The sequence below is a fragment of the Triturus cristatus genome, chromosome 3_1 (assembly GCF_964204655.1).
Source record: "Triturus cristatus chromosome 3_1, aTriCri1.1, whole genome shotgun sequence".
NCBI lineage: Eukaryota > Metazoa > Chordata > Amphibia > Caudata > Salamandridae > Triturus > Triturus cristatus.
In genome coordinates, this window is record NC_140583.1 from 693294949 (window position 1) to 693321905 (window position 26957).

The 26957-nt window shown below is 45.3% G+C and overlaps 1 protein-coding gene across 1 annotated transcript in view; it reads left to right on the forward strand.

Annotated features, from left to right (window-relative positions):
- Positions 1 to 26957, forward strand: part of LOC146860809 (sperm-specific sodium:proton exchanger-like) — a 5538638-nt gene that overhangs the window by 4441619 nt on the left and 1070062 nt on the right. The window contains exon 18 of the mRNA XM_085646172.1: positions 935 to 986. Within this exon, the coding sequence (XP_085502298.1) occupies positions 935 to 986 (52 nt within the window). The remainder of the gene's footprint in view (positions 1 to 934; positions 987 to 26957) is intronic.

The window sequence follows — 26957 nt, forward strand, 5'->3', positions numbered from 1 at the left end:
CTGATCCAGCTCCGTGGGAACACATCGAATCCTGGTCTCATACCCATGTGTCTTTTGTTGGCAACACAAGGTCCCAGCCCCCACCTAAAGTGGCCTGCCTACCAATACCAGCATGGGGTCGTTGGGATTAATGAAGGAAGTTGTAATCAGTACTGCAAATGCCAGAAATAAAATGATCCCATGATGACTGCAGTGGAGGTGGCAGCTGCATCAGCACCCAAACTAGCTTTTAACCCTTAAGCACACCTGAAAAAAAGCCAGGGGCCGTATTACGTATTAACATTGTTTGCACCCAGCGCATCTTTGAAAAGGTGCGCACGGCGCAAACAATGCCCATGTGCCCCATTATGGTGTATGCGCTGCCCTGGGTCTCTTTGACTCTGCAGCCGTGTCTGTAATGTGGCGCGGGCGCAGAGTCAAAGGAATTCCACCATTTGCATAGAGCACGCCCCCATGCAAATGAGGGAACGCCCTCTGTAAATAGCGCTGGCACTTTAAGTGCACCAGGGCTATCGGTATTATAGAAGGGGACAAACAAGCGTCTGTGTTCCCTTCTATAATACCAAAGTGCCCGGGACACGCACGCGGGCACAAATGCCCATTGCTCCCCCAGGGCACCTTATGTATTATGGTCCCAGGTGGCCAACATGGCTAATCTAGCACTGTCACCTGCTGCAGTGCTCGGCCTCAAACAGAAGTCACTGGCATGGTACTGTGTGCGGGATATTGATCTGTAGTGCATGGGCAAATAGCTCTGTGAGTCGGATCCTGTGAATTTCTGGCCATCTTTTTAGAGTGTCTGTTGTTCTCTGTCCATGAGGGTTGTTCACTGTTAGCATAACTCTTATTATTATTACATAAATACCCACTCATGCTTTATTAAAGTGATATGTGTTTGAGACTAATGGGATGTTTATATCAAATTGCTTTATAGAAATTGAAGAATGTTGTGGAGAAGGACAGACAGGATGGTATGCAGGAATTAGGTATGTAATGTAACATAGAGAACAGATATGCCCATAGCTATGTTTAGATTTCAGTGTATGCTAAAGGCAGATAATGGTCTGTTTTTTATGTCACAAACACACATCTTTGAGTCTTAAAACGATTAGTCAAGGGCTAGTTTGCATGACCATGAAAAGTATACCCAAGAGTCGATGTATTTAAAAGACCTGGGGGCATATGTATCAAGAAAGCGTTTTGCGAGTCCTTAATAGCGAATTTTAGCGATTCGCTATTAAGGACACGTAAAAGTCAATGTATGTAGGATTCGCAATATTAATTGTGATTCCTATGTATTTCTTAATTGCGAATTGCAAATTCCACATAGGAAAACTGGCTTCATGAGTGTACTATGCAGCTAGCCCCCATTAACGTACGAGTGGCAAAACAAGGCAGAAATTCGGCACCGTGGTTTAATGAGTCTTTAAGGAAAAGTAAAAGTGCATGTAAAAATTTAGAGCGCCGATGGAGAAAGAGTTTCGATCCTACAGATAAACTAACATACAAAATGGCCTTGAAAGCCCATTATGTAAAAGTTCGAGCCGAGAAGAAACAGTTTTTGGCTGAAAAAATTGAACAAGCGGACAATTGTGCTAAAAAATTGTTCAAGATTGTCAAGGATTTTACCGCTCCTAATGCTTCTAAAAACTCTTTTTCCCCTACTGATACATGGACAAATACAATTGCACAACACTTTTATAGGACAATTCAAACCATTCAGGACTCTTTCAGTAGCCCATGCCAGGATGTGGTTAGTAGTACGTTCAGATCTCCCCCCACAGGCCCCTCTATAGAGAATACCCTTTTGGAGTTTTTGCCCATGCCCATGGCCACTTCACTTAAAATCATGAAGGCCCTAAAATCCGGATCTCCCTCTGACCCTTGCCCAGCAAAAACGTTGGTATCAATTGCCGAAGTTATTAATCCAGGAGTAAATCGGACACTGAATCTCTCTCTGTCCGAAGGACGGATGTCTATAAATTGGAAGCATGGGAAAATTCTTCCACTTTTAAAAAAACCACTAGCAGATCCCTTGGTAGCCAGCAATTACCGACCTATATCGCTCCTACCTTTTTTCTCCAAAGTTATGGAGAAATATGTGAACACTATTATTACTGATTTTATTGAGGTTAACCAGGCACTCCATCCAAGTCAGTCTGGTTTTAGAGCAAACCACAGTACAGAAATCGCTCTTTTAGAAATTGCAGAGACGGTCAAAATTACCCTAGATAGAGGAGGAAAGGCGGTGCTGATATTACTAGACCTGTCGGCAGCCTTTGACACCATGCCACATGAACGTCTCCTTCATAGATTGAGGGAGAACGGCATAGGGGGTACGGTGCTCAGATGGTTTACTTCCTTTTTGGACAACTGCCAGCAAACAGTTTGGGCTCCTCCTTTCTCAAGCCCTATTCAATCACTGAATGTAGGGGTCCCTCAGGGTTCTGTTTTAAGTCCGACCCTGTTCAATATATATAATATATATATATGGCCCCTCTTGCTCTTTTAGCCGAACAATACGGGGCAAAAATTATATCATACGCAAACGATACACAATTACTATTCACCTGTGAGAAGGACGAGGTGTTTAATGGTAATGAAGTTAATGTCTGCTTAACTAAGGTGTTTGACTGGTTTAGGCAAAACCAGTTGCTCTGCAATTCCGACAAGTCGGAAATTATCTTTTTTGGTCATACTCCTGATGACGAGTGGCGCCAATGGTGGCCTAAAAATCTTTCTTTCTCCACCTGAAAAACCAGTCTCCACCGTAAAAAATCTAGGAGTAAAGATTGACTCCGACATGACTATGAAGTCCCAGGTTCAGTCAACTGCAGGCACCTGTTTCGGGCTTTTAAAGATGATGAGGAATTTCCTCCCTCTGCTCCCTATTCCTCATAGGAAAACCGTGGTCCAGGCCTTGATTATATCAAGGCTGGACTACGTAAATGTGTTGTACCTGGGTCTTCCGAACTACGTACTGAACCGCTTGCAGGTAGTACAAAATGCGGCAGCAAGAGCCGTACTTTTGTTTGGACCCAGGTCTCACATGTCTCCACATCTTAGTACCTTCCATTGGTTACCATTAAGACAAAGGATCTGTTTTAAATTCTTGGTCCTAACTTTTAAGGCCCTTAACAATATTGGAGGCCCGTATATTAGAAATAAAATTCAGCCCTACAAACCACTTAGAACACTGCGATCATCATTTCAGCAGCTGACAATTGTGCCTAAATTTTGCCACTCTTACAAAGTTGGCCGCTCCTTTCAAGTGGTAGCAGCAAAATTATGAAATAGCCTTCCTTTTTCCCTCAGACAAGAATGTGATCTCCTCAGCTTTAGGTGAGGCTTAAAGACCTGGCTTTTCCAACAATAGAGCGGTCTTGTTTGCTGTTAGCAGCCGCTCTTCAGCTCTTCTGTCCTGGGGTCAGGACAGCGCCGGGACACTCCATGGAGTAGCCGTGCGCTTAACAAATACCCCTATAACATAACATAACATTAAAGCACGTAAGGAACACACTGCTGTAAGAATAGAAAGGCCGCGTGGGGCCACATCCTCCTATAGGCAGGCAGCTGTGATTACTCCCACAATATCGACAGAGTCCCCAGAATGAAGGGGGATATAGGGCCACTCAATGCGCTCTAAACAAAACTCGACAAATTTGCATGGGCCAAAGGTCAACCAGATCCTGCAGACCCAGCTACTGCCCAGGCGCATGGCAAAACCTCTATGGAGGAGAAAGAAATCACGCTTCAAGACATTATGTCCATTCTTAACAAAGTACACTCCTCCTTGGAAACCTGTATAGACTCTGTCTCTATAGAAGTCTCACTGGTTTGCGCGGATCTCAAAAATATGAGTGCAAGAGCTACAGAGACGGAGAAAACAACCACTGCCCTGCATAAAGACGAAGAAAACCTCAAACTCCAAATCCGGCAACTACAAGACACAAGTATGATGCTCACCGCTAAACTAAATGATTATGAAGGACGCTCAAGGTGAAATAATTAGAGGATTATCGGGGTTCCTGAAAAAGCAGAAGGCCTAGCAGCAGACTTGTTTGTAGAAGACCTAATCCAAAACCATTTGCAACCCCGGGGACTATCAAACTACTTCTCAGTGGAATGTGCCCACCGGGTACCCGGAGGTAGACCCAAACCAGGAGCCCCCCCCAGACCAATTCTGGCTTGAATTTTCAACTTCCGAGACCATGACATAATCCTTCAAATGCCTTGTGCCGCCCCACTGCTGCACTATGCCCAAAATACAACAACCTTCTTTCTGGATTATACTGCGGATGTGCAAAAGCAGAGGTGCAGCTTTCTTGAGGTAAAAAAGGAACTGAAACAACGTGACCTCAAATACTCAATTGCTATTCCCTGCAAAATTAAGAGTATAAGCAGAAGGGAAAACATGGTCTTCAAAACACCTGAAGAGGCTTGGAACTGGCTTGAGGGATGGCATCAAGTTACTAGTCATGACAGAGGCGGGAAAAACTACAACAGACAACCACCAACGTCATAACTATCAGAGGCTGAAGGGAAGACCACAGGAAGCGCTGAAGGCAACCCCGCGAATTCAGCAGCATACATTATCAACAATCATTAGAACACTAGCTAACCCCAAACCGGATGAACTCCATTAGAGGAAACAAAGGTAAAGCGCCATGGAACTGGCAGTTCTCTCTGATGAGAACTGGAACTGAACCTACAAAGTACCTGGGGATGGCCATATTTAATAAGACATGGGTTCTCATCTGACCTCAATAGACTTCCTTAAAGATAGTTGTGTACTGCATGAATGTACTTTTTGTGGGGGAGTGGACAAGGGGGATAACCGGAATGCTCCCTTCAAAGAGGTACCGGGGAGGGAATGACAGGCACCCTGCAATGTTGGGGAGGTGGTTAGTTCTAAGTCCATCAAGCAGGGAGGCAGGATGGGGAAGGGTAGGGGGGATGGGAGTTACAGAAGTTCTAGTTGTAGTTATAGTAGATTGACACACATAGCAGCAAAATACGAAATGCATTACATGGTAGATCAGCATTACCATCCCTACGAATACTTCACCACTGGGGGAGAGGGTGACAATAACAATAAGATAGCTAGATCTTACACCCTTCGCAACCAATGCAAAAACCACCAGGTAACACACATCTTCAACTCCTTTCATGGAATGTGAACGGAGTTAAAGATAAACTTAAGAGAGGGCTGGTATTGCAATATGTCAAACCACAAGTGCTGTATGTGGGCCTACTTCAGGAGACCCACCTGGTAGGCACCCAATGTAAAGCTCTCGACAAATGGGGTTTCAAAATAGTGGCACACTCCGGCTTCACCTCTGGATCTTAGTCAGGAAACTATTTCTCCTAATCATACAACAGACATGGATGGACAAACAAAGTAGATTTGCACAATATCTGGCACCTGGGAGGGAAAACCCATTAACGTAGTCACAGTATACATCCCTCCAGCACTACATACTATAGCTCTGCCTGCGCTGAGCACATTCCTACTCAAACTTCTGGAGGGAGACCTGATAATCGGGGGGGACTTCAACATAACCCTGTGCGATCAAATAGATCATCTCCCTCCGAGGAAACAGACCCCTAACACGTCACAGTTCTCTGACTTCCTGGGAGCCATGGGACTCATCGAGGTCTGGCGAGCACATTACCCACAACTTCGACAATACATGTTTCACTCTGAGGCACTTAATAGTTTATCACAAATAGATTTAGTTCTCACACTAGCAGACAGAGTCGCTAGGTTCATAAGAGTATACCACCTAGCGTGGGGCATCTCGATCACCCTCCTCTTCGGGCCAGCTATGCTGCAGAAAACCAAAGCCAACGCCGTACGTTTTCTATATACCCAGGGTACCTAAAAAATCCACAAATACGTAACGGCTTCTCCACGGCCACAAAATATTACTTCGCAGAAAACAAACACTCAGTCCCTTCCCCAATCACCCTTTGAGAAGCATTTAAACCAGTAATTAAGGGACAAGACATCTTCCTCATATCAGGCCACAAAAAGGAAAAGAAACAAGTGACTGAGGCCCTAGAACAGGAAGTACTGGACCTAGTTAAGAACTGCACTCCCAGGACCCTTCTGACTTCAATAAACATCGACTCAACACAAAAAAGCAGGAATATAAGGAACACGTGTGGGACGAAGCCAGAACTAGACTGGCAACTTTCCAGCACAAGATCTATGAAGTAGGGGACAAAGCAGGTAATCTGCTTACTTGTTTGGATAGACCCGACCGAACAGATAGATAGGTGGCTGTGTTTCAGACCGATTCAGGGAACCTAACTAAAGACCTGCAACATATTGTAGAAACATTCGCACGCTACTACACTTAGATCTATACCCCACTGACCAACGCTACAGCAACAGACACAGCCAAACTCCTCAGAGACATCCGCATCGCCAAACTCACTGCAGAAGAGACACTGCAACTTGAGAGTGACCTCACAGTAGAAGAAATAACCTAAGCTATGGGTAGTATGCAGTCAGGGAAGGCAGCCGGACCCAACAGCATGCCAATTGAACTGCACAAAAGGGCAGCGACACAATTAGCACCACACTTTATAGAAATGTACCAGGCCAGCTTGGAGGCCGGTGAGCTCCCCATAGACCAACATCTAGCGACAATAGTCACAATCTGCAAACCAGGCAAACCAGCATGGGAGTGTGCCTCATACTGACCAATCTCACTGCTTACTGTGGAAGCAGAAATACTGGCTAAACCACTTGTAAACAGATTGACACTATAACTCCCAAAACTCGTGCACCCAGACCAATCCGGCTTCATGCGGGGCAGGAACACAGCCCTTAATTCACACCATCTCCATGGAGTACTAGGAAGAAGAGACACCATCCGGGAGGAGGCCGTCATCCCTTCCTTGAATGCCTGCATGGCTTTTGACAGATTTGAAAGGACCTTTCTTTTTGCTGTCCTAGAGCGTATAGGGCTCATCCGCAAATTCAGGTCCTGGGGCCGCCTCCGGTACACAAAATCACCGGCACAGGTCAATGCCAGAGAGCGACCTTGGCGCTTGGGCGATAGGACACCACAGGGATGCCTCCTGTCACCAATCCTTTTCGCTCTTGTACTCGAACCTCTTGCAGCGTGGGTAAGGGTTGACCCCCTTATACGGGGACTCCGTTGGGCAGAGGATTGGGAGGACCGTATATCATTATATGCAGATGATATTCTGCTAAACATTGCATCCCCAACGTGTTAGCCAGAATAATGAAAATTTTTACAAACTTTGGGAAATGTTCTGGATACACGCTAAATTGGAACATATCAATTTTATATGTCCTTATTGGTCCGCCCCCAAAGAGACCCAGGGAGAGCGAGGTGAGGGTTGTGGCAGACGGCTTTCACTATTTGGGTATCTTCACCACAACGAACCCTGAGGAGTTCATGAACAGGAGCCTCCATGAACCCTTGAGATACCTACAAAGTGATGTCAAACATTGCTGATCCCTCCCATTAACGTTACTAGGGTGTGCCACACTCTTTAAGATTATGGCATTACCTAGATTTCAGCATGCCCTCCAGAACACATCATTCGGTATACCACAGACATACTTTAAGCTAATATTTGCTGAAGTATGTAACTTGCCATGGGATGTAAAACCACCCCACATAGCCACCAATAAATTAGTTAGGGGATGGTATGATGGCGGTATAGCACTCCCACACATACAAGCGTATTACTGGGCGTCACAGCTCATACTCCTTAACCACTAGACACACTGCCCTCCTGCTGACCCCGCATTCCGAATGGACTGTTCCATCCTGGGTGAAGGGGGTACCCTGCGAGCATTATACTAGGCCTGGGCGAAGCACTACGCTACGCTCACGTAGTTTGCGAAGTTCGCGCTACTTCGCACTACGCGAACTGCACGTAGCACAGTGCGAACACGCGTAGCGTAGTGTTGCGTAGTGCTGTGGTCATTTTTTGCTTGCTCGCGGTCCTCAACGTCAAGTTGGCGACCGCGAGCAAGCAAAATGACATCCCGGCGAGACTTTTTCCTTGTTCGCGATCGCGAGCATGGAAAATAAACCTACCGGCGAGATTCCCAACGCGAAGAGGTCAGGTTTCTCATTGCGAGGGGTCGCGTATGCTCGCGACCGCTCGCGATGAGAAACTACCAGTTCGCGTTGAGAAAGCTGCCGCTCGAGTAAAAATCTACTCGAGCAGCAGAAAACTACAGCTCGCACTGTGCAAGATGCCATTTTCAATGATTGCACAGTGCCGGTTGCTTGTTCGCACTGTGCAATCATTGAAAACAACATCTTGCACAGTGCGAACATGTTACTACGCAGTTCGCGAAGTGCTACGCGTAGCTCGCGTAGTGCGAACTTCACTTTGCGTAGCTTCGCGAAGTGCTACTTCGCGAACTACGCCCACCCTTACATTATACCCCAAAGCAAACAATAAAAGCCTCTCTGGGCCTACAGCACAAACGGTCCACCTATGGCACACGGTACACAAGAAGCTGGGCTGGCATAACAACCAGATGCAGTTTACCCCACTTTGGGAGACTGGGAAACTGGGCAGATTAATTAGATGTAAAGGATTACAAAAATGGAATCTTATCGGAATCTCAAGGGTGGGTGATCTATGGGACAAGGGGAAAACTATCCCATTTGAAAAGCTGCAATAATAATACAAAATGACCACAACGGAAACATTCCACTACTTACAGATCAGGCACTTATGGCAGTGATACCTGCGGGCACGACCCTCTCAGAAGCATCACCAGACTTCTCACAGAACGGATAGACCAGAAAGCAATCTCCCTAATTTATCAAAAATTAATTCATAATTTTCCAGATCCAATGCAAGGCCTTTGTGAGAGATGGCAAAAAGACATGGGGGAATTAGACGACACTGAATGGCAGGAAGCGTTGGAGTCCCCGCAGGAGGTGGCAATACCCTCTAGACTGCAATTGTTGCAACTCAAAGATTTCCACAGAACTTACCTACCCAGGGAAACACTAGTTAGAATGGGAAAAGTTGATTCCCCACTCTGTTTGCGTCAGTGTGGAGGAACAGGTACGTTCTACCACATCTTATGGGACTGTCCTGAGATCAGGACTCACTGGAACACAATCATGCATACAATCACACAGGTTTGTGGGGCCCCTGTACCACCTGAACCCAAAAGATGCCTTCTCAATATATGGGTGGTCACAGACCTTAGTTGTAAAAACCAAGATTGGGCAACATTAGGCATGATGATTGCAACGCGCAATGTCGCTAAACACAGCCTACACCTACACATGCCGAATGGTGCAAAGATATGGATTGGGCCATGGTAGGCGAGAAGGTAGTCTATGTAAATAGGAGATGCCCCAAGAAAGTGGGAGCAGGTAAGGGGAGGATGGAATGTGTACAGGGGAGGGATATGCACCCCACCCTCCTGGGGTTTGTCGCCGGAGGAGAGCTGACGGACATACCAGAACAATGTTGCAATTGCCCTTAAAAACAACATATGAACAAGATAAGGGATAGACATTATTGTCTGAACTGTATTAATAACTTGTGCTGCTGTCAATAAAAAGAGTTTAAAAAAAAACAGTACTTTGCCCATGGGACACTGATAAGAGAAACACATGATAGAAACAATAGAAAATAGTATGCTACAGCCAATAGAAAAGGAGGAAAAGTAAGTGACAAGTACACCAACCAATAAAAGTTGAGAGTGGGATGTAAGCTCCTATTAAGGTTTATATTAAATACAATGCATTCCACAAGCACAGAAGAAGTACTGTGCAGGCGGCACCTAAAATTGACTCAAAACGAGGGTCAGACTTAAAATTGAAACAGTCTGAAGTAAAGGACCATTCAGGCACATTGCTCATTTCACTGGTGTATGTGAACGCCCAGAATGCATCCATGGGGTTGGCCCTAGACAAGTAAGTCGTAGATGTTGTGGAGGACCAATAGTCCCCTAAGCCAAGATGGAATGAAATCTTTTTCACCTGGAATAGACACTTGATTTTACCAGAGCTAGCCAAGGAAGCTTTGTCCTCCAGGGCTCCATGATACACCTCAAAATCCTGGGAATATATAAGCCTTCTCCATATAGTAGTGATCTGAAGGGTATTAACGGGGTATTTTTAGAGAGGGTAGTTAGAGATCTCAAAAATGCATACTCAGCCATACCAAACATGGACAAATTTAAGTTCCCCATAATCCGGTCCCATGTACAGCGCTGCCATCAGCCTTGGCCCTATAGATCTTGAGCGCAGGTGAAATATGTCTATTTCAGGAGGACTTATCGCATGTTAGGATAGATGCAGATGGTTAGATTCACACTGCTCTTCTGAACCTGAGATAGATTTGCGTATCCTGATTCTGAAGTACTCAAACTCACTGACCCCATTCAGTGGCCTATCCCCAAGCATTATTGAACCCCGGAAAGATTTGTGGGGGCTAATAGCCATAAACCTTGCCTTATTCTCCTTTTCTGCAAATAGACAGGCCAATCTGTGGTTGCATATATTATCCCTATCCCTCACATTCCATTCAATTTCTGATGCAGTCATATTGAGACGGTAACCATCACTTTTGTGCGCACAAGGCACGAGCCTGACGAACATGGCTACTTATTCTAAAAAAAGCCTTGTGATAGTTTGTTATTTGAACTCAACCAGGCTGAATATGATTGTGAAAACTATTCTGAACTTTCTGTGAAACTGTGATGAATAAAAAAGTAAGACATTGCCAGATAATTAACAATTCATTTTATTCAGAATGTGCAAAATAATATTGTGCCTATATTTGCCAACACTATGGACAATTCCAATCCCTAACAAAACTTTGACGTGTTCTCTACATTTTCTGGAATAGTCTACAATCATTTCAGGGATAGGAATACAGTTATTAAGAATGACCACAACATGTCACAGATGGTTGATTTTTTACATTTTGATTTAGATAGTATGAATGTAGGCATAAATGCCCATTTTATGTGTAGAATGGTCCATTATGAAAACGGCGATGGCCAGAATGCTATACCGGATGCCTACTAATTGTCAAATAAAACTGTGTGACAACCCCCTCTCACCTGCCTCCTTACCAGTACAACTGGTAGCTGTCTTCCTTTTCCCCGCTCACTTGCTCACAAATGACAAGACCTAGAAAGTGAAAATGAACAATTAGAGGAAAGCTGGTGGCCATGGACAACAACAACAGGCTCAACACTAATGAAGGACTTCTCTCGACAGGAGGAGTGGGGCGGGAATGTCCTACTTGGAAAGGCAACTGATTGGCCACTAAAACAGGAAAGAGGAGGTGGAGAGGCAGCCAATAAAGATGAGGAAAATGGAGTGGGTGGTGGCAATCGGGGAGGAGGAGAGAGAGGCGTGGACACCAAAACAAGGGAAACCGAACACAGGAGGAACGCCAATATAAAGGACAGGAGGAAGGAAGCTCTGCTAAATAAGAAAATGACAGAAGAGAAGCCCCAGGATTACAAAATGGGGGAGAAGAAGAAAGTGCCTAATGGTCGCACGGAAGAGGAGTTGCCCAAGGTGTGGTTTGACACCAAGTAGTGGACACCGCCAGAGATACTGGTACAGCCCGCCACAGCTGAGGGCAGAAAATGAGAAGTAGACACTCACAGACGTGTTATAATAGCACTAAATCTGAGAGTCCAAAAGTTGTCAAATTTTTTTTTGTTGGTCCCTTTAAGTTCTTCCCCACTTTTTTTTCTATGCCCTTACTTGTGATCTACCTCTGGTCCATTATGACCTTCCTGACAAGGAGCGAGGAGATATATAGAGAGAGGTTATAAATCCTGCTCACTGGGTGATTTGGTGATGGGAGAAAATAGTTATAGACTAGAATAGCTTACTCACTGCAGTTCAATAAGCATTTTTGAGAAGGCTGGCGGTGACAACATTCATGTTGCATTTTCGGCTGTTTCCTGTTGCAGACACTAGGACTACCCACACAAGTGAGGTGCCATTTTTCTCGGGAGACTTGAGGAAATTCTGGGTGAGTGGAAGTTTGTGGCTCTCTGCCGATTCCAGAACTTCCCTGCACAGAAAAGTGAGGAAAATTTGTTTTTTTTTTTTACAAAGTTTGAGGTTTGCAAGAGATTCTGGATACCAGAACCTGGTGAGAGCCACACAACTCATGCCATCCTGGATTCCCCTTGGTGTCTAGTTTTCAAAAATGTATAGTTTTGCTAGGTTTCCATAGGTGCCGACTGAGCTAAGGTCCAAAATCCACAGCTAGGCACATTACAAAAAAAGGGTCAGTTGCCTGTCATAGGCACTAGGCCTACCCACTCAAGTGAGGTACCATTTTTATCGGTCCAACCTAGAAATGTTCTACTTGAGGATGGCGTACTACTGTACAAAGCTGTAAGTGGAGGACAACTGACAGAACAGTCCAAGGACAGGCTTAAGGCCGTTTCTGGGGCAATTGACGATTTTAAATTAGCCTCTGAATTTGATTTTTATCAATATGAATAGCAATGCCCGGCAAAGAAAAGTCCTTCAAATCACCATGGTTGGAGCTGCACGCATCCTCACGAAACTCATTGTAAGTCAATCGAGAAACCCCTTTGGGTGACACTCCTGGTGCTGACTCAGCATTTGGTGTGCCAGATGGAACCATAGGATGTAGGAGAGTAGGATCTGCCTCTTATGGTTACCCCCACTTTTTGCTGAGTTATCACTGTTTTTGACTTAGACTGACTGGGATCCTGCTATTCAGGACCTCAGTCTATCTGTTTTCTCCTATAAATTGATTGCATGTAATTTAGGTACACTCCAAATTGGATTCTGCGGTACCCTTATCAGTCCCTAGTATATGGTACACCATGTACCCAGGGCATAGGTACCCCAAAGTCCTCCCAGGAGCTGAAGCATGTATCGTGCCACCCCTGAGAGGACATTCAAAATGACACCACAGGTCTGCTACTGCAGCCTGTGTAAGGTGGTGCATGCACCCCTTACCTAGATATAGGTTCCCTATATCTATTCTAAATCACTACACATATAAACTTGTCAGCCACCCCTATGGCAGGCCTTAACAATCCTGAAGGCAGGGTGCTGGGTTTTATGTGAGAGGGTACTCCTGCATGAGTAAGGACCCTCTGCAGCCTTTGGAACCTATTTTCCGGGGTTGTCTGTGATGCAGCCAACCATATATATTTAAGTGCATTATAACCTCGCGGTAAATGCTAACTTTAAATCGGCTGCTTAGAAACATGTCGTGTTTGGTGCCAAACACCTTGGAATCATACCTCCCCACCAGTAACTGGTGGGGGAGGTATGAATCTACCCTTCTAGAGGGACTTATGTGAAACACCGGTACACCCGGTACCAGCTTTCTCGACCTGGGCATTGCAAAATGGATGCTGCCAGCCACAGACACAAGACTGCCCTCCTGCTGCTGAGCCAAGCTCGAGCAGAGGAAGGCCTGACAATAGGTTTTCTGTCACAGGGAGGTGTGACCACCTCCCAGACAGGCTGTAGAGTATTGGGGCTGGGTGGGTGCAGTCTTAGAGTGCCTGAAAGTCTGCACTGGGGGCACATTTGGTGTCCCCATGCATAATCCAGCTCAAACCGGTTTGCAGGAGCCATTTGCTCCTGCTCTGGCATGGAACTGGACAAAGGACATGGGTGTAAGCCACCCCTCTGTCCTACCCCTCCCCTAGGAGGGTCCACAGAGTTAGTTCAACCCCTTCCCAGGGTATAAAGTGGGAAACCTGACTACAGGATTTTGGATTTTACCAGGACTAAACTCTGCAAGCAGAAACTAAGTACTTCGATGGTCTACACTTCGCTGGACAACAGAAGAATGTCCCTTGGAGTAAAGGAGTTACTCCCCTGCAGCAGGACTCCGAAGATTTCTGCTACACAGGAGGTGGGTTCCCGAGTGTCTCTGAGGTCAATCTGCTCTCTCAGCAATCCTTAGACCAGTATCCCTTGTGGGGACCGTGCAACCCGAACCCCTGTGCACCGTGTACTTTTGCAGCAGCATATGCTTTTAGGCAATCCCTGAGGCTGTGCTTTAGACTCCATGTAGTCCCAACCCCGAGCAGTATTTCCACCAAAGATCTCTGGTCCGTTGGCCTGTGGGTCCTGGCGAGGGTTACTTTGATTTTCCTTGGGCTTCCCTGGTTGCTCCAGATGTGCCCTGACTCCCCATAGCTTGGAGAGTCTCAGGACCTTGCTGGTCCTCACCGTAACTTGTTTCCTCTGCCCACATGGGTTACCTTTCCCAAGGCTTGAACCCTCGGCACTCGACATCCTTCGTGGGACAGCTCACCTCCAGACTTTGGTCATTGTCGACATATCCTGGTCCCCGTGGCTGCAGAGTCAAGCATTCTATCTTCACATCTGATGCACCCGACATCGGTGGGCATTCGTCTATCCAGCCCCTGGTCACCCTGAAGTGACCCAGACTCCGTCCCTCTGCTTTTAGGTTCTTCTCACCTCGGATCCAGGCTTGGATTCCACCGGACAATTTTTATCTTCCCGGCAGCCGCACTTCTTCGCATCACGCCCTTGAAAACGGCGAGGGTTTCCGACACCACTTGACCCCTATGCCCCTAGCTCCTCTGGGATAGGCAACACAGGTACCTCGGTACTCACATGGGTGCTGGCCTTAGAACCTTCTAATTTCCAAAGGGTTTGCTTGAAGTCCTCCCTGAAGTGTCCTTAAACTGTAATTTTCCAACAGCGACTTTCCCATAGAGTTGTACGGAGCACACGTGTGTGTTCCCACACTGCACCCGTCCTCCATGGGCTCCCTGTGTCACTCCTTCGGTTGGTTCCTTGGGGTTCCAGTGATTCTATGTGCTCTAGGCACTGTGTCTAGTGAAGTCGTTATACCTTTTTTTTAGTATTTGGTTCGGTCTCCCCCTGGAGCCCGCTGTGTATTGTGCTATTTACTTTTGTTCTATTGATTAAGTATTGTGTGCTTTGTGCACTAATCTCGTATAGGGATTAGTAGAGAGTGTTTAGTAATAAATACATATATTTTATATAACACTTGCGTGGTTCTCCTTTCATTTGATTATACAGAAGGTTCAGATCTGGTAAAACAAGCTGCTTTACATTCCTTCAGGACTTAGCCTGAAGGCTGCTCTCCATAGCTACCTCTAGGATAGCTTTCATAAAGGTTATCTTTAACCTAATCACCATAAGGGTCGTTTGGACTGGTGCAAGGTGCCCACTTTAACTAGTGGACAGCATATACCAGGCCAACTTCTCAAATTGGTGTGCAGCTGGCGGGATTCAAGCTTGCTATTGTTTTAACACATAAATCTCATCGGTGATTAACTGAAATCCACTAAAAGTGTTAGACACATTTAACCCCTTCGCTGCTAGGCGTTTTCCCCCACTGTGCCAAGCCTTTTTTTGGCTATTTGGGGTAGTTTGCGCTTAGGCCACTGCAACTTTTTGACCACATAAGGTATCCACGCCAAATTTGCGTCCTTTTCTTCCAACATCATGGGGATTCTAAAGGTATCCAAAGTTTGTGGATTCCCCTGGAGAGGGCCCAGAAATTAGCCAAAATACAGCGAAATTTTGTTTTTTGGGGGGAAAAGTGCTGCAAATGAAAGCGTCTGTTTTTTTCCTTGCAAATGGTATCAAAAAAGGGTTTGTGGGGCTGAAATCACAATTTTCCCAGCTTCTAGGGAATGACAGACTTTTGTCAGAAAACCAACATTTTTACACAGTTTTGGCATTTTTCTGGGACATAGCCTATTTTGCTATTTTTTGTGATTTCAACCTCTTTCCAGTTAATGGTAGAAATGGGTATAAAGCAATAATGGATCCTGGAAAGCTATACATTTAAAAAAAGTAGACAATATTCTGAATTCAGCAAGGGGCCATTTGTGTAGATCCTTTAAGGTTTCTTTATAGAAACTAACAGTTACATTTTGGAAAAATTGAAAATTAGTTTGTGTCAACGTTTTCACCTGTAACTTCTTTTAATTATGACATCTCTTTGAAATCAATATACCGTTACATCCACTGGACCTTACTGGTTGTGGGGATATATAGGACTTGTAGGTTCACCAAGAACCCGACGAACCCGGAGCCAAAAACTGAGCAGCGACTTGCAATTTTTTTTATTATGTTCCGGGTATATAGCAATTATTCTGGGAAAATGTATACTTGGAATAATCGGTATGAAAGACACCTATGTATTTCAGAAATGGGAACAAAATATAGAGTTCAGAAACAGTAGATATTTGCACATTTCCGAAATTGCTAGCATGAGAATTATCGGTAATTTTTCAAAATGACTTCTTTTTTTACACATTGTCTTCCATTTGGAAGCAGAAATGCATCAAAAGTCAATAGGTAATAACAATTGCCCTGCCAATCTGAATTACCCCAAGTCTCCCAATAAAAATGGTACCTCACTTGTGTGGGTAGGCCTAGTGCCCACGACAGGACACGGCTCAAAAAGCAACGTGAACACACCACATTTTCACAATGAGAAATGACCCTTTTTTTGCAAATTGCCTAGCTGTAGATTTTTAACCCTAGCTCTGCCAGCACCTAGGGAAACCTAGCAAACCTATCGTTTTTTGAAAACTAGACACCCAGGGGAATCCATGATGGGGTGACTTTACTGGTTCGCACCAGGTTTTGTTACCCAGAATTCCCTGCAAACCTGAAACATTGGCCAAAAAAAATACATTTTTCTCACATTTCTGTGGTGGAAAGTTCTGGAATCTGCGTGGATCCACAAAATACCACCCACCCCGTGTTTTCCCAAAGTCTTCCCGCCAAAAATGGACCACACTTGTGTGGTTTGGCCTACTGCCCGCAACAGGAAATGGCGCAAAATGCAACATGGACACACCACTATTTCACAGTGAAAAATGACCCTTATTTTGCAAAGTGCCTAGCTGTAGTTTTTTAACCCTAGCTCTGCCGGTACCTAGGGAAACCTAGCTAACCTATAAATTTTTTAAAACTACACACCCAGGGGACTCCATGATGAGATGACTTGACTGGCTCTCACCAGGTTCTGTTACCCAGAATCCCTTGCAAACCTAAACAATTGTCAAAAGAAACACATTTTCCTCCCATTTCTGTGGTGGAAAGTTCTGGAATCTGCATGGATCCATAAATTTCAAGCCACCCCGTGTTCCCCAAAGTCTTCTGAGAAAAATTGTACCTCACTTGTGTGGGTAGGGCTAGTGCCCGCGACAGGAAACGGCGCAAAACGCAACATGGACACACCACAATTTCACATTGTAAAATAACCCTTTTTTTACAAAGTGCCTAGCTGTAGTTTTTGAACCCTAGCTCTGCCGGTACCTAGGGAAACGTAGCAAAACTATAGATTTTTGAAAACTAGACACCCAGGGGAATCCAGGATAGGGCAACTTGACTGGCTCTCACCAGGTTTTGTTACCCAGAATCCCTTGCAAACCTAAAAAATTGTCCAAAAAACACATTTCCCTCACATTTCTGTGGTGGAGAGTTCCTGAATCTGCGTGTATCCACAAATTCCTACTCACCCCATGTTCCCCAAAGTCTTCTGAGAAAAATGGTACCTCACTTATGTGGGTAGGCATAGTGCCTGCGACAAGAAACGGCGCAAAACGCGACGTGGAAACACCACAATTTCACAGTGTAAATTAACCCTTTTTTTGCAAAGTGCCTAGCTGTAGTTTTTGAACCCTAGCTCTGCCGGCACCTAGGGAAACCTAGCAAAACTATAGATTTTTGAAAACTAGACACCCAGGGGAATCCAGGATAGGGCAACTTGACTGGCTCTCACCAGGTTTTGTTACCCAGAATCCCTTGCAAACCTAAAAAATTGTCAACAAAATCACATTTCCCTCACATTTCTGTGCTGGAAAGTTCTGGAATCTGCATGGATCCACAAAATTGCACCCACCCCACGTTCCCCAAAGTCTTTCGAGAAAAATGGTACCTCACTTGTGTGGGTAGGCCTAGTGCCCGCGACAGAAAACAGCACAAAACTCAAGGTGAACAAACCACATTCTCACAGTGAAAAATGACCCATTTTTTTAAAAAGTGCCTACCTGTAGTTTTTGAACCGTAGCTCTGCCGGCACCCAGGGAAACCTAGCAAACCTATACATTTTTAAAAACTAGACACCCGTGGGATTCCAGTACCTGCTGACAGGCAAGGGCCTAAAACGTATTGAGGTGACATCAAAATTGCCTATCACAAAACAACCTGGTTTTACAAGGGGAGTCACCTGGGTTTTTGACCCCGTGCTCGGCAGGCACCTAGGGAAACCTACCAAAACCACATATTTCTGAAAACCAGACACCTGGGGCATTCCAGGGAGGTATGGCTTGCGTTGATCCCCTAAAGTCTTCTTACCCAGAATCCCCTGCAAACCTCAAATTTAGCTGAAAAAACACTTTTTCCACACATTTTTGTGTGGCAAAGTTGCGGCATCACCGGTCTGAAACAAATTCCCTACCACCCAGCGTTCCCCCGGGTCTCCCGATAAAAATGGTGCCTCACTCGTGTGGGAGGCCCAAGTACCCGCGACAGGCAAGGGCCCAAAACGTATTGAGGCGACATCAAAATTGCCTATCACAAAACAACCTGGTTTTGCAAGGGGAGTCACCTGGGTTTTTGACCCCGTGCTCGGCAGGCACCTAGGGAAACCTACCAAACCCACACATTTCTGAAAACCAGACACCTGGGGCATTCCAGGGAGGTATGGCTTGCGTTGATCCCCTAAAGTTTTCTTACCCAGAATCCCCTGCAAACCTCAAATTTAGCTGAAAAAACACTTTTTCCACACATTTTTTGTGGCAAAGTTGCGGCATCACCGGTCTGAAACAAATTCCCTACCACCCAGTGTTCCCCCGGGTCTCCCGATAAAAATGGTGCCTCACTCGTGTGGGAGGCCCTGGTACCCGCGACAGGCAAGGGCCCAAAACGTATTGAGGCGACATCAAAATTGCCTATCACAAAACAACCTGGTTTCGCAAGGGGGGCCCCTGGGTTTTTGACCCCATGCTCGGCGGCCACCTAGGGAAACCCACCAAACCCACACATTTCTGAAAACTAGACACCCGAGGGATTCCAGGGAGGTATGGCTTGCGTGGATCCCCCAAAGGTTTCTTACCCAGAATCCCCTGTAAACCTCAAATTTAGCTGAAAAAATCACTTTTTCCACACATTTTTGTGTGGGAAAGTTGTGGCATCACTGGGCAGACACAAATTTCCTACCACCCAGCGTTCCCCTGAGTCACCTTATAAAAACGGTGCCACACTCTTGTAGGAGGCCCAAGTACCAGCGACAGGCAAGGGCCCAAAACTTATTTAGGCAACATCAAAATTGCCTATCTCAATTGAGATTATCTGGTAAAACAATAGCAAGCTTGAATCTCACACGCTGCACACCAATGTGAGAAGTTGGCCTGGTATATGTTGTCCACTAGTTATAGTGGGCAACCTGTATCAGTCAAAACAACCCCTTATTGGTTATAGGTTAAAGACAACCTTTATTGAAAGCTATCTTAGTGGTAGCTATGGAGAGCAGCCTTCAGGCTAAGTCTTGAAGGTATGTAAAGCAGCTTGCTTTACCCGTCTACAATCTCTTGGGTTCCTAAATGAAAGATATCCACACCAGGTATATATATAAAATATATGTATTTATTACTAAACACACCCTCCTAGATGAGACTAGCGGTCAAAACAAATAAGTTACACTTCAATAATCACAGTAAAATAGCACAAATACACGTCAGGCCCTAGGGGAGAGCCAAACCATATACTAAAATAGTGGTATAAGAACCACAACTTAACTAGACACAAGGCCTAGAGCCTGTAGAATCGCTAAGACCCCAAGGAACCACCCAAGGTAGTGACACAGGGGACCCACGGGGGCCGTGTGCAGTGTGAGAACACAGCCGCGAGCTCCCGTTAACTTCTATGGGGAAAGTCGCAGTTAGATTTTTAAAGATTAGGAACACTTAGAAATGAAATAGTTTTATTATGTTCCGGGTATATAGCAATTATTCTGGGAAAATGTATACATGGAATAATCGGTATGAAAGACACCTATGTATTTCGGAAATGGGAACAAAATATAGAGTTCAGAAACAGTAGATATTTGCACATTTCCGAAATTGCTAGCATGAGAATTATCGGTCATTTTTCAAAATGACTTCTTTTTTTACACATTGTCTTCCATTTGGAAGCAGAAATGCATCAAAAGTCAATAGGTAATAACAATTGCCCTGCCAATCTGAATTACCCCAAGTCTCCCAATAAAAATGGTACCTCACTTGTGTGGGTAGGCCTAGTGCCCACGACAGGACACGGCTCAAAAAGCAACGTGAACACACCACATTTTCACAATGAGAAATGACCCTCTTTTTGCAAATTGCCTAGCTGTAGTTTTTTAACCCTAGCTCTGCCAGAACCTAGGTAAATCTAGTAAACCTATACATTTTTAAAAACTAGACACACAGGAGACTCCAGGATGAGGTGATTTAAATTTCAAGCCACCCCGTGTTCCCCAAAGTCTTCTGAGAAAAATTGCACCTCACTTGTGTGGGTATGGCTAGTGCCCGCGACAGGAAACGGCGCAAAACGCAACATGGACACACCACAATTTCACACTGTAAATTAACCCTTTTTTTTCAAAGTGCCTAGCTGTAGTTTTTTAACCCTAGCTCTGCCGGTACCTAGGGAAACCTAGCAAACCTATACATTTTTTAAAACTAAACACCCAGGGGAATCCAGGATGGCGTGACTTGACTGGCTCTCACCAGGTTCTGTTACCCAGAATCCCTTGCAAACCTAAAAAATTCTATAACAAAACCCCACGTTTTCTATCTATAGGGGATGGGAGAGGAAGGTAGCCCTGTATGCGGATGACATTCTCATTTTTTCTTCTGACTTGAGTACAGCATTACCCGCGATCATTGCACAGGCCAATGACTATGGTGAGATGTCAGGATACCAGATTAATGCATCCAAAACAGAGATGATGATATGGAATGAGGCTGAGCCAGTGGTAGGGGTCCAGCCCAACTGTTCCATGCGGTATCTCGGACTTACCATCGTTAGAGATATAGACAAAATTGTACCGCTGAGTCTAGACATAGTGACAAGAGATTGTAGAAAGCTTATGAGGTCGTGGTCTTCGCTCTCCCTTTCCATCTTGGGTAGAGCTAATTTGGTAAAGATGTTTATTTTACCTAAAATTTCTTTTCTGTTCAACAGTATTCCATTGTACTTTGAACCTTCTATTTTACAAAAACTGCAAGGTTATATTAGTTTGTTTATTTGGAATGAGCATACACCTCGGATAGCATGGAAAAAGATTAGATGCCGCAGAGAAAAGGGGGGATTAGCAGCACCTGATTTACAGCTATATGCTTGGGCTTTCCAACTTTCCCATGCCAGGATGCTGCTTAAGATGCCAACAAATGTGGGTATAGGAAGCATGTTTGCTGCATTATTGAGAGGAGGGGGAGTAGACCAGAATGGTTTTTTGTTTAAATTTGGGGATCCCAAGTTTTTAAAAAAGATTAAGTTGAAGATTTTGTTGGGTTTCATAAGAACATGGGTCAAAATAAGAGGTGCAATAAAGGTGGGTTATTTCTCAGGTAGGTCACCATTATGGAACTCTCCCGGTTCCCCGGTGTAGCTTCTTGAGAGCTTGGCAGTACCTCTGAGAGTGGCGGGTCTGGAAATTTGGGGAGATCTTTTTTTTTATGGAGTTTTGCTATCTTGGGACCACATACTAGCTAGAGTGGGGTTAGGTCTCTCTAAATTTAAATATCTACAGATAGCAAGTTGGGCCCGTATGCAGAGCTCTGTCAGAGGTAGGTTCGAAATAGGTGGTGAGAGTAGTATAGTGACCTTGTTGATGGATAGACCCCCTGCACCTAAAGAGATTTCGTTTTGGTACAACTTGTTACTAGATGAAGTTGACGGGGAGTTTGCCTTACCTGAGACATTATGGAGTTCCTCTTTCCCAGGGGAAGACCTTGAGAACATCTGGTATTCCTCTTGTAAAATCTTATGGGATACGGTGAAGCCATCATGGTTATGTAGGAACCACCTTTTTACTTTACACAGGGCTTATTACTCCCCACAGCGGCTATCTAAATTTTCTAATGAATCCACTGTGGCATGCCCTAAATGCGGATTGTTAGCAGCCTCGGATCTACATATGTTTTATGAATGCCCACTGGTGTTACCTTTTTGGGATGCTATTAGCACACTGTTGACAACATCTGTGGGACATCAAATTTCAATTAATGCACTGTTCGTAATTTTTGGAACATCACTGGAAGTTCAAGGTTCGGTTAAAAAGCTTTTGTTTTATTGTATCCTACTTGCAAGAAGAGAGATATGTAGGAAATGGAAGGATCCACTGCCTCCCACCTTGCTGGACTGGCGCTTATCAGTATTGCGTACATCAAAAATAGACCTAGTAAGATCGGGTAATCCCGAAAAACGAGACTTTTGGCACCTCCTGAATTGGGCCTAAGTGTGTGCTTGGGGTTTTTTTTTTTTTTTTCTTTTTTTTTTTTTTTCCCCACATTGTCCGATGATTAACGCTGCTTGGTCTTCTCTCCCTCCTATATATGGATATACCCAGATATGGCTATTTAACAGCAGCAACATTGCCCCTATATGGATTAACATTTCGCGGTGTTTACTCTGGAGAGTTTCTGAACAACACTGAGTGCTATCCTAGTATGTGAGAGCACTACCAGTTTATCTGTGACAGTGTATCGTATCACTTTTTCTCTCCTAGAGTTTCTATGCGACTCTCCAAGGGCAAAATGAGGACATAAAAAAAAAAAATGGTACCTCACTTGTGTGGGTAGGCCTAGTGCCCACGACAGGACACGGCTCAAAAAGCAACGTGAACACACCACATTTTCACAATGAGAAATGACCCTTTTTTTGCAAATTGCCTAGCTGTAGTTTTTTAACCCTAGTGTTGAAAATTGAAATAACGATGTGAGTAAGCATTCACTAAAGACATGAATTCCCCTTTTATGACCGAGTTTCTCCCGTTATGTTGACTAAAGTCTGGACTCCATTTTGTATTGTCATGCCTCCACGTGCGTAGCACGAGAAGAGTCCTATCTTCGTGTTAGTTGCTCTTGTAATCTGCCTAGTAACAGTCTATAAATAGCCCCTTTGTCCGTCTGGCGCATGCTCACACTTGACCACATCTGTTATCAGTTAGTCCTTGCTTGACCATGTTTCCGCGGGCTCAGGAAATTAGTTCCTCCGCCCACATATTGATTCTGTATTGAAAATGACCATAAAAGGTAATACTCTTTGCCTCATGTTGTATCCACCCACTTATGAGCCCCACTGTTGTGTATAAAAGGGGACCGTGTACGCAAGTTCTGTGTGCTACCCTATGCAATACTGAAGAGTGTTGTATGGGTTGTAGGACCACCCTTAAGGGTTAATAAACTTTGTCTTTGTACTTTGCAGTTTCCGTGCCAACTTCCTTGTAGATTCCATTTGCAGGAGAGCGAACCCTTGTGTCCTGCTGGCCTAGCTGGGGCCTATATTCATCAATTGGCGCCCGTCACGTGGGGCTCATCGGCGACTCGGATGCTCGAAGGACTGGTCGTGACGAAGGTGAGGAATTTGGCCGGGGATGTGATCACTGCCAGAGGCACTTTAGTCCTGGCATCCCGAGGCTTTTCTTCCTCCCCTTCCGAGCTGACCATCTGGGTGGCGCCGGTCCTCGACTGAGACCTCTTCTGTCGGTCCTACCGTGACAGCCGTTTGGGCAAATTTTGGAGCTTGGCAGTTGGAATCTGGACACTCTTGATTGGTAAGAACCGCTGTACGGTACTTGCTCCGAGTTTTTGAAGCCGGGTTTGGCTATTTGAGTTTGATTTGTGATGACCGGTCATATCTTGTATTGATTATTGTGAGAATATATGCGTTGCAACACATATAGGCAGGTAATGTGGAGATATTTCTCCGAGGTTGTGTAAATTTGAACGGCACAACGTTTAAGTGCCATTTTTGATAATACTGCATATTTTGCATTATTTTTGAGCATGCCTGCTTTTAGCGCACTCCGTAAGTGGTGCTGCTGCTTTGGAAACCGGTTAAACCTCGAGGAATCTGCTCCAGCTCCCCCAGAGGGGACTCCTAATAGGGATATGTATGTGAAGCATGGCCTTTCCTCTATAATGTACAGCACAGTATGGAGGAAATACACCAAGAAGGATCCTGAGTTACGATGGCCTTTGTATGGATCATTTGATATGCGTAAGATTGAGTATGTGGAACAGTGTATGTGTAAACGGCGTGCTCGGCAAGACATGTTTGAATGTGTGCGATTATGGGTGAAGGAAGTGCGTGAGCGAGAGAAACGTGAGAAAGCGTTGTTTGATAAAGAGCAACGGAAGAATGATCATGTGCGAGCACAGGAAGCGAAGCGTCGGGAGGAAAGAGAACAGACGGAGAGACAAGAGAAAGAGCGTAGGCTGCAAGTCTCGGGTCAATATGCTGTCCGTCAGCCACTTTATCCTGTTCTTACTAATCTTGACGATGATTTTTATTTATTAGATCGCTCTCCGCCCCCTTATGTTGGCGCGTCTGCCCCGAGGCCACAGGATTCTGGATCGGCTTCGGGTAAGGTAGACACGCGGTCCATGTTATCGGTTGACCGAATGGGTGAGCTTCGGCAAGTTTCCTTTCGTGCACTTAAGGGCAAGTTATCCCTCGCTGAATTGTTGGACTCTTGGGAAAAGTGGCAGGATAGAGAGAAGTTGTATTTTTTGGGACACTTTTCTGATGAAGTGATTTCTGTTTTTCGGAAATATTCGGCAGTTTTTGAGCCTGATGATGTAGTATTAGATGCTAAAGCATTGCGTAACGGTGTTTTTTCTCCCTCTAAGGCACCTGATGCGGCTCGACGGCTGTTTGCATTGTGGGACGCGGCGAGTGACCTTAAAGAGAGAGCGCGCCTAAGAGCAGAGGAGGAAAAGCAGTCGGATTTACGTGTCGGTGATGACCAATCATCTACCTCCCACTCAGATAAGAGCGAACTAGTGCATGCTAAACCAATGCGAGAGGCGGCACCTTTGTATGTTCCTCCTAAAGGAGCGGGAACTAGTGCGGATATTACCTCCGCCGATGCTAAGGGATATTTTGTGTACAATTGGGTTTATACTCCCTGGCATAGGGCTGATGTTATGGCATTAAAGAATGCATTGCCTGATCCCCGCAAGAATCCAGCGGCCTTTTACGAAGAAGTCGAGGGGGCCTTGAATTCTTGTACTATGACCTTAGCAGATATAGATCTGTTCTTTGGGCTTATTTTACCACCGGATATGTGGCGATCCGTACGGAAGGTGGATGATCAAGCCGCTTTTAAGGCTCGGTGGTCTGAGCTTGAGGATGAGGATAGGGAGAGGAAGCCCGTGCAGAAACCACCTCAGATTATCCTAGATCTCCCCGCTGCTATTTTGACCAAGTTAAAAACAATCATTCCCCCTAAAACGATTGACTGGAATATGTTAGTTTCGTGTAAACAGAAAGTTGATGAATCAGTTGCAGATTTCTTTACGCGCTTTGAGGAGACATTTCATGATTTTAGTGGTCAGTCACTTACGGATGATACGGGTCGACACCTCTTTGCTGATAAATATGTGGCGAATTTATTACCGGCAATAGCAGCCCGCCTAAAAGCGAGTGAAAGTTCTTGGTCCACCGCGTCTCCGACAGCCCTTCTGACTATAGCTCAGTATTATGAGCGTCAGGAGCAAGAAGCGAAGGGGCAGGAGGAGAAGAAGTCGAAAGATTTAAAAACGAAGGTGATGTTAGCACAAGTGTACGGTCCGCCTCGTCAGGGTGTCAATAGAGGTAGGGGAGGATCTTATGGTCCTCCTTTGGGCCGCTCTGATTTGAATAGGAATCAATGTGCATATTGTAAACAATCGGGACACTGGGCCAGAGATTGCCCGGCGTTGTATGCATCGCGTCAGGGGCATAATCAAGGTGGACCGAGAGGTAGAGGGGGTTTTTCGAATTTTAGAGGGAATTCTAATGATCACGCTCGTTTTGAACCTACCGGGCAGCAACGAGATAGACCTAATGTCTTTGATCGACAAAACCAGTACCAAGTGTCAGGGACTGACCGCTCTGGGTACCATGATTCACAGCATGCATAGGAATGCGTTGGATGGGGGTTAGAATCAGTTGAGGTGCCGGTTGATCAGAAGGGTCCTTATGTCTCAGCGAAGGTTTTGGGTTCTATTGATCAGTTCCTAGTGGATACAGGAGCGACTCATAGCGCGCTGTCTAAACAATTGGTTCCGAGGGCTCCCCCATCTGGCTTAATGGTTACATCGGTAGGGTTTGACGGTACGCTCTCCCGAAGCCCTCTCTCTCGACCCCTCACACTCCAGGTTGATTCCTTTTCTGCACCCTGTCCGTTTTTGCTTGCCCCGAACACGCCGGACAATATTATGGGTCTTGATATGCTCAAGCACTTCAGAGCTACGATCCGCTGCTCCCCCGCTGGAGTGCGTGTGATATTAAATGATAATTACCCTCTGTCTGAACGGATGTGTGTGGTTGCAGAGGATACTGTGTTAGCAACTCTCCCTCGTACTTTGTGGGCCATTTCGGATACCGATGTGGGACAAATGGTGATTCCGCCTGTCCATATTAGTGTCCAGGAGGGGGCGGTGTTACCACGCCTCCCGCAGTATCGTATTTCCCAGGAGGGGGAGGAGGCCCTTATACAGATTGTGCAGGATTTGATTAAGGTGGGAGTAGTGGAGGAAGTTCCCTACAACGTCTGTAACAGTCCAATTTTACCCATCTTGAAGAAGGATACGGATGCCAAAGTTTATCGGTTTATCATTGATTTGAGGGAGGTGAACAAGATCGTGATACCTCAGTATCCAGTGGTTTCTGATATCACGACGTTGCTCACTT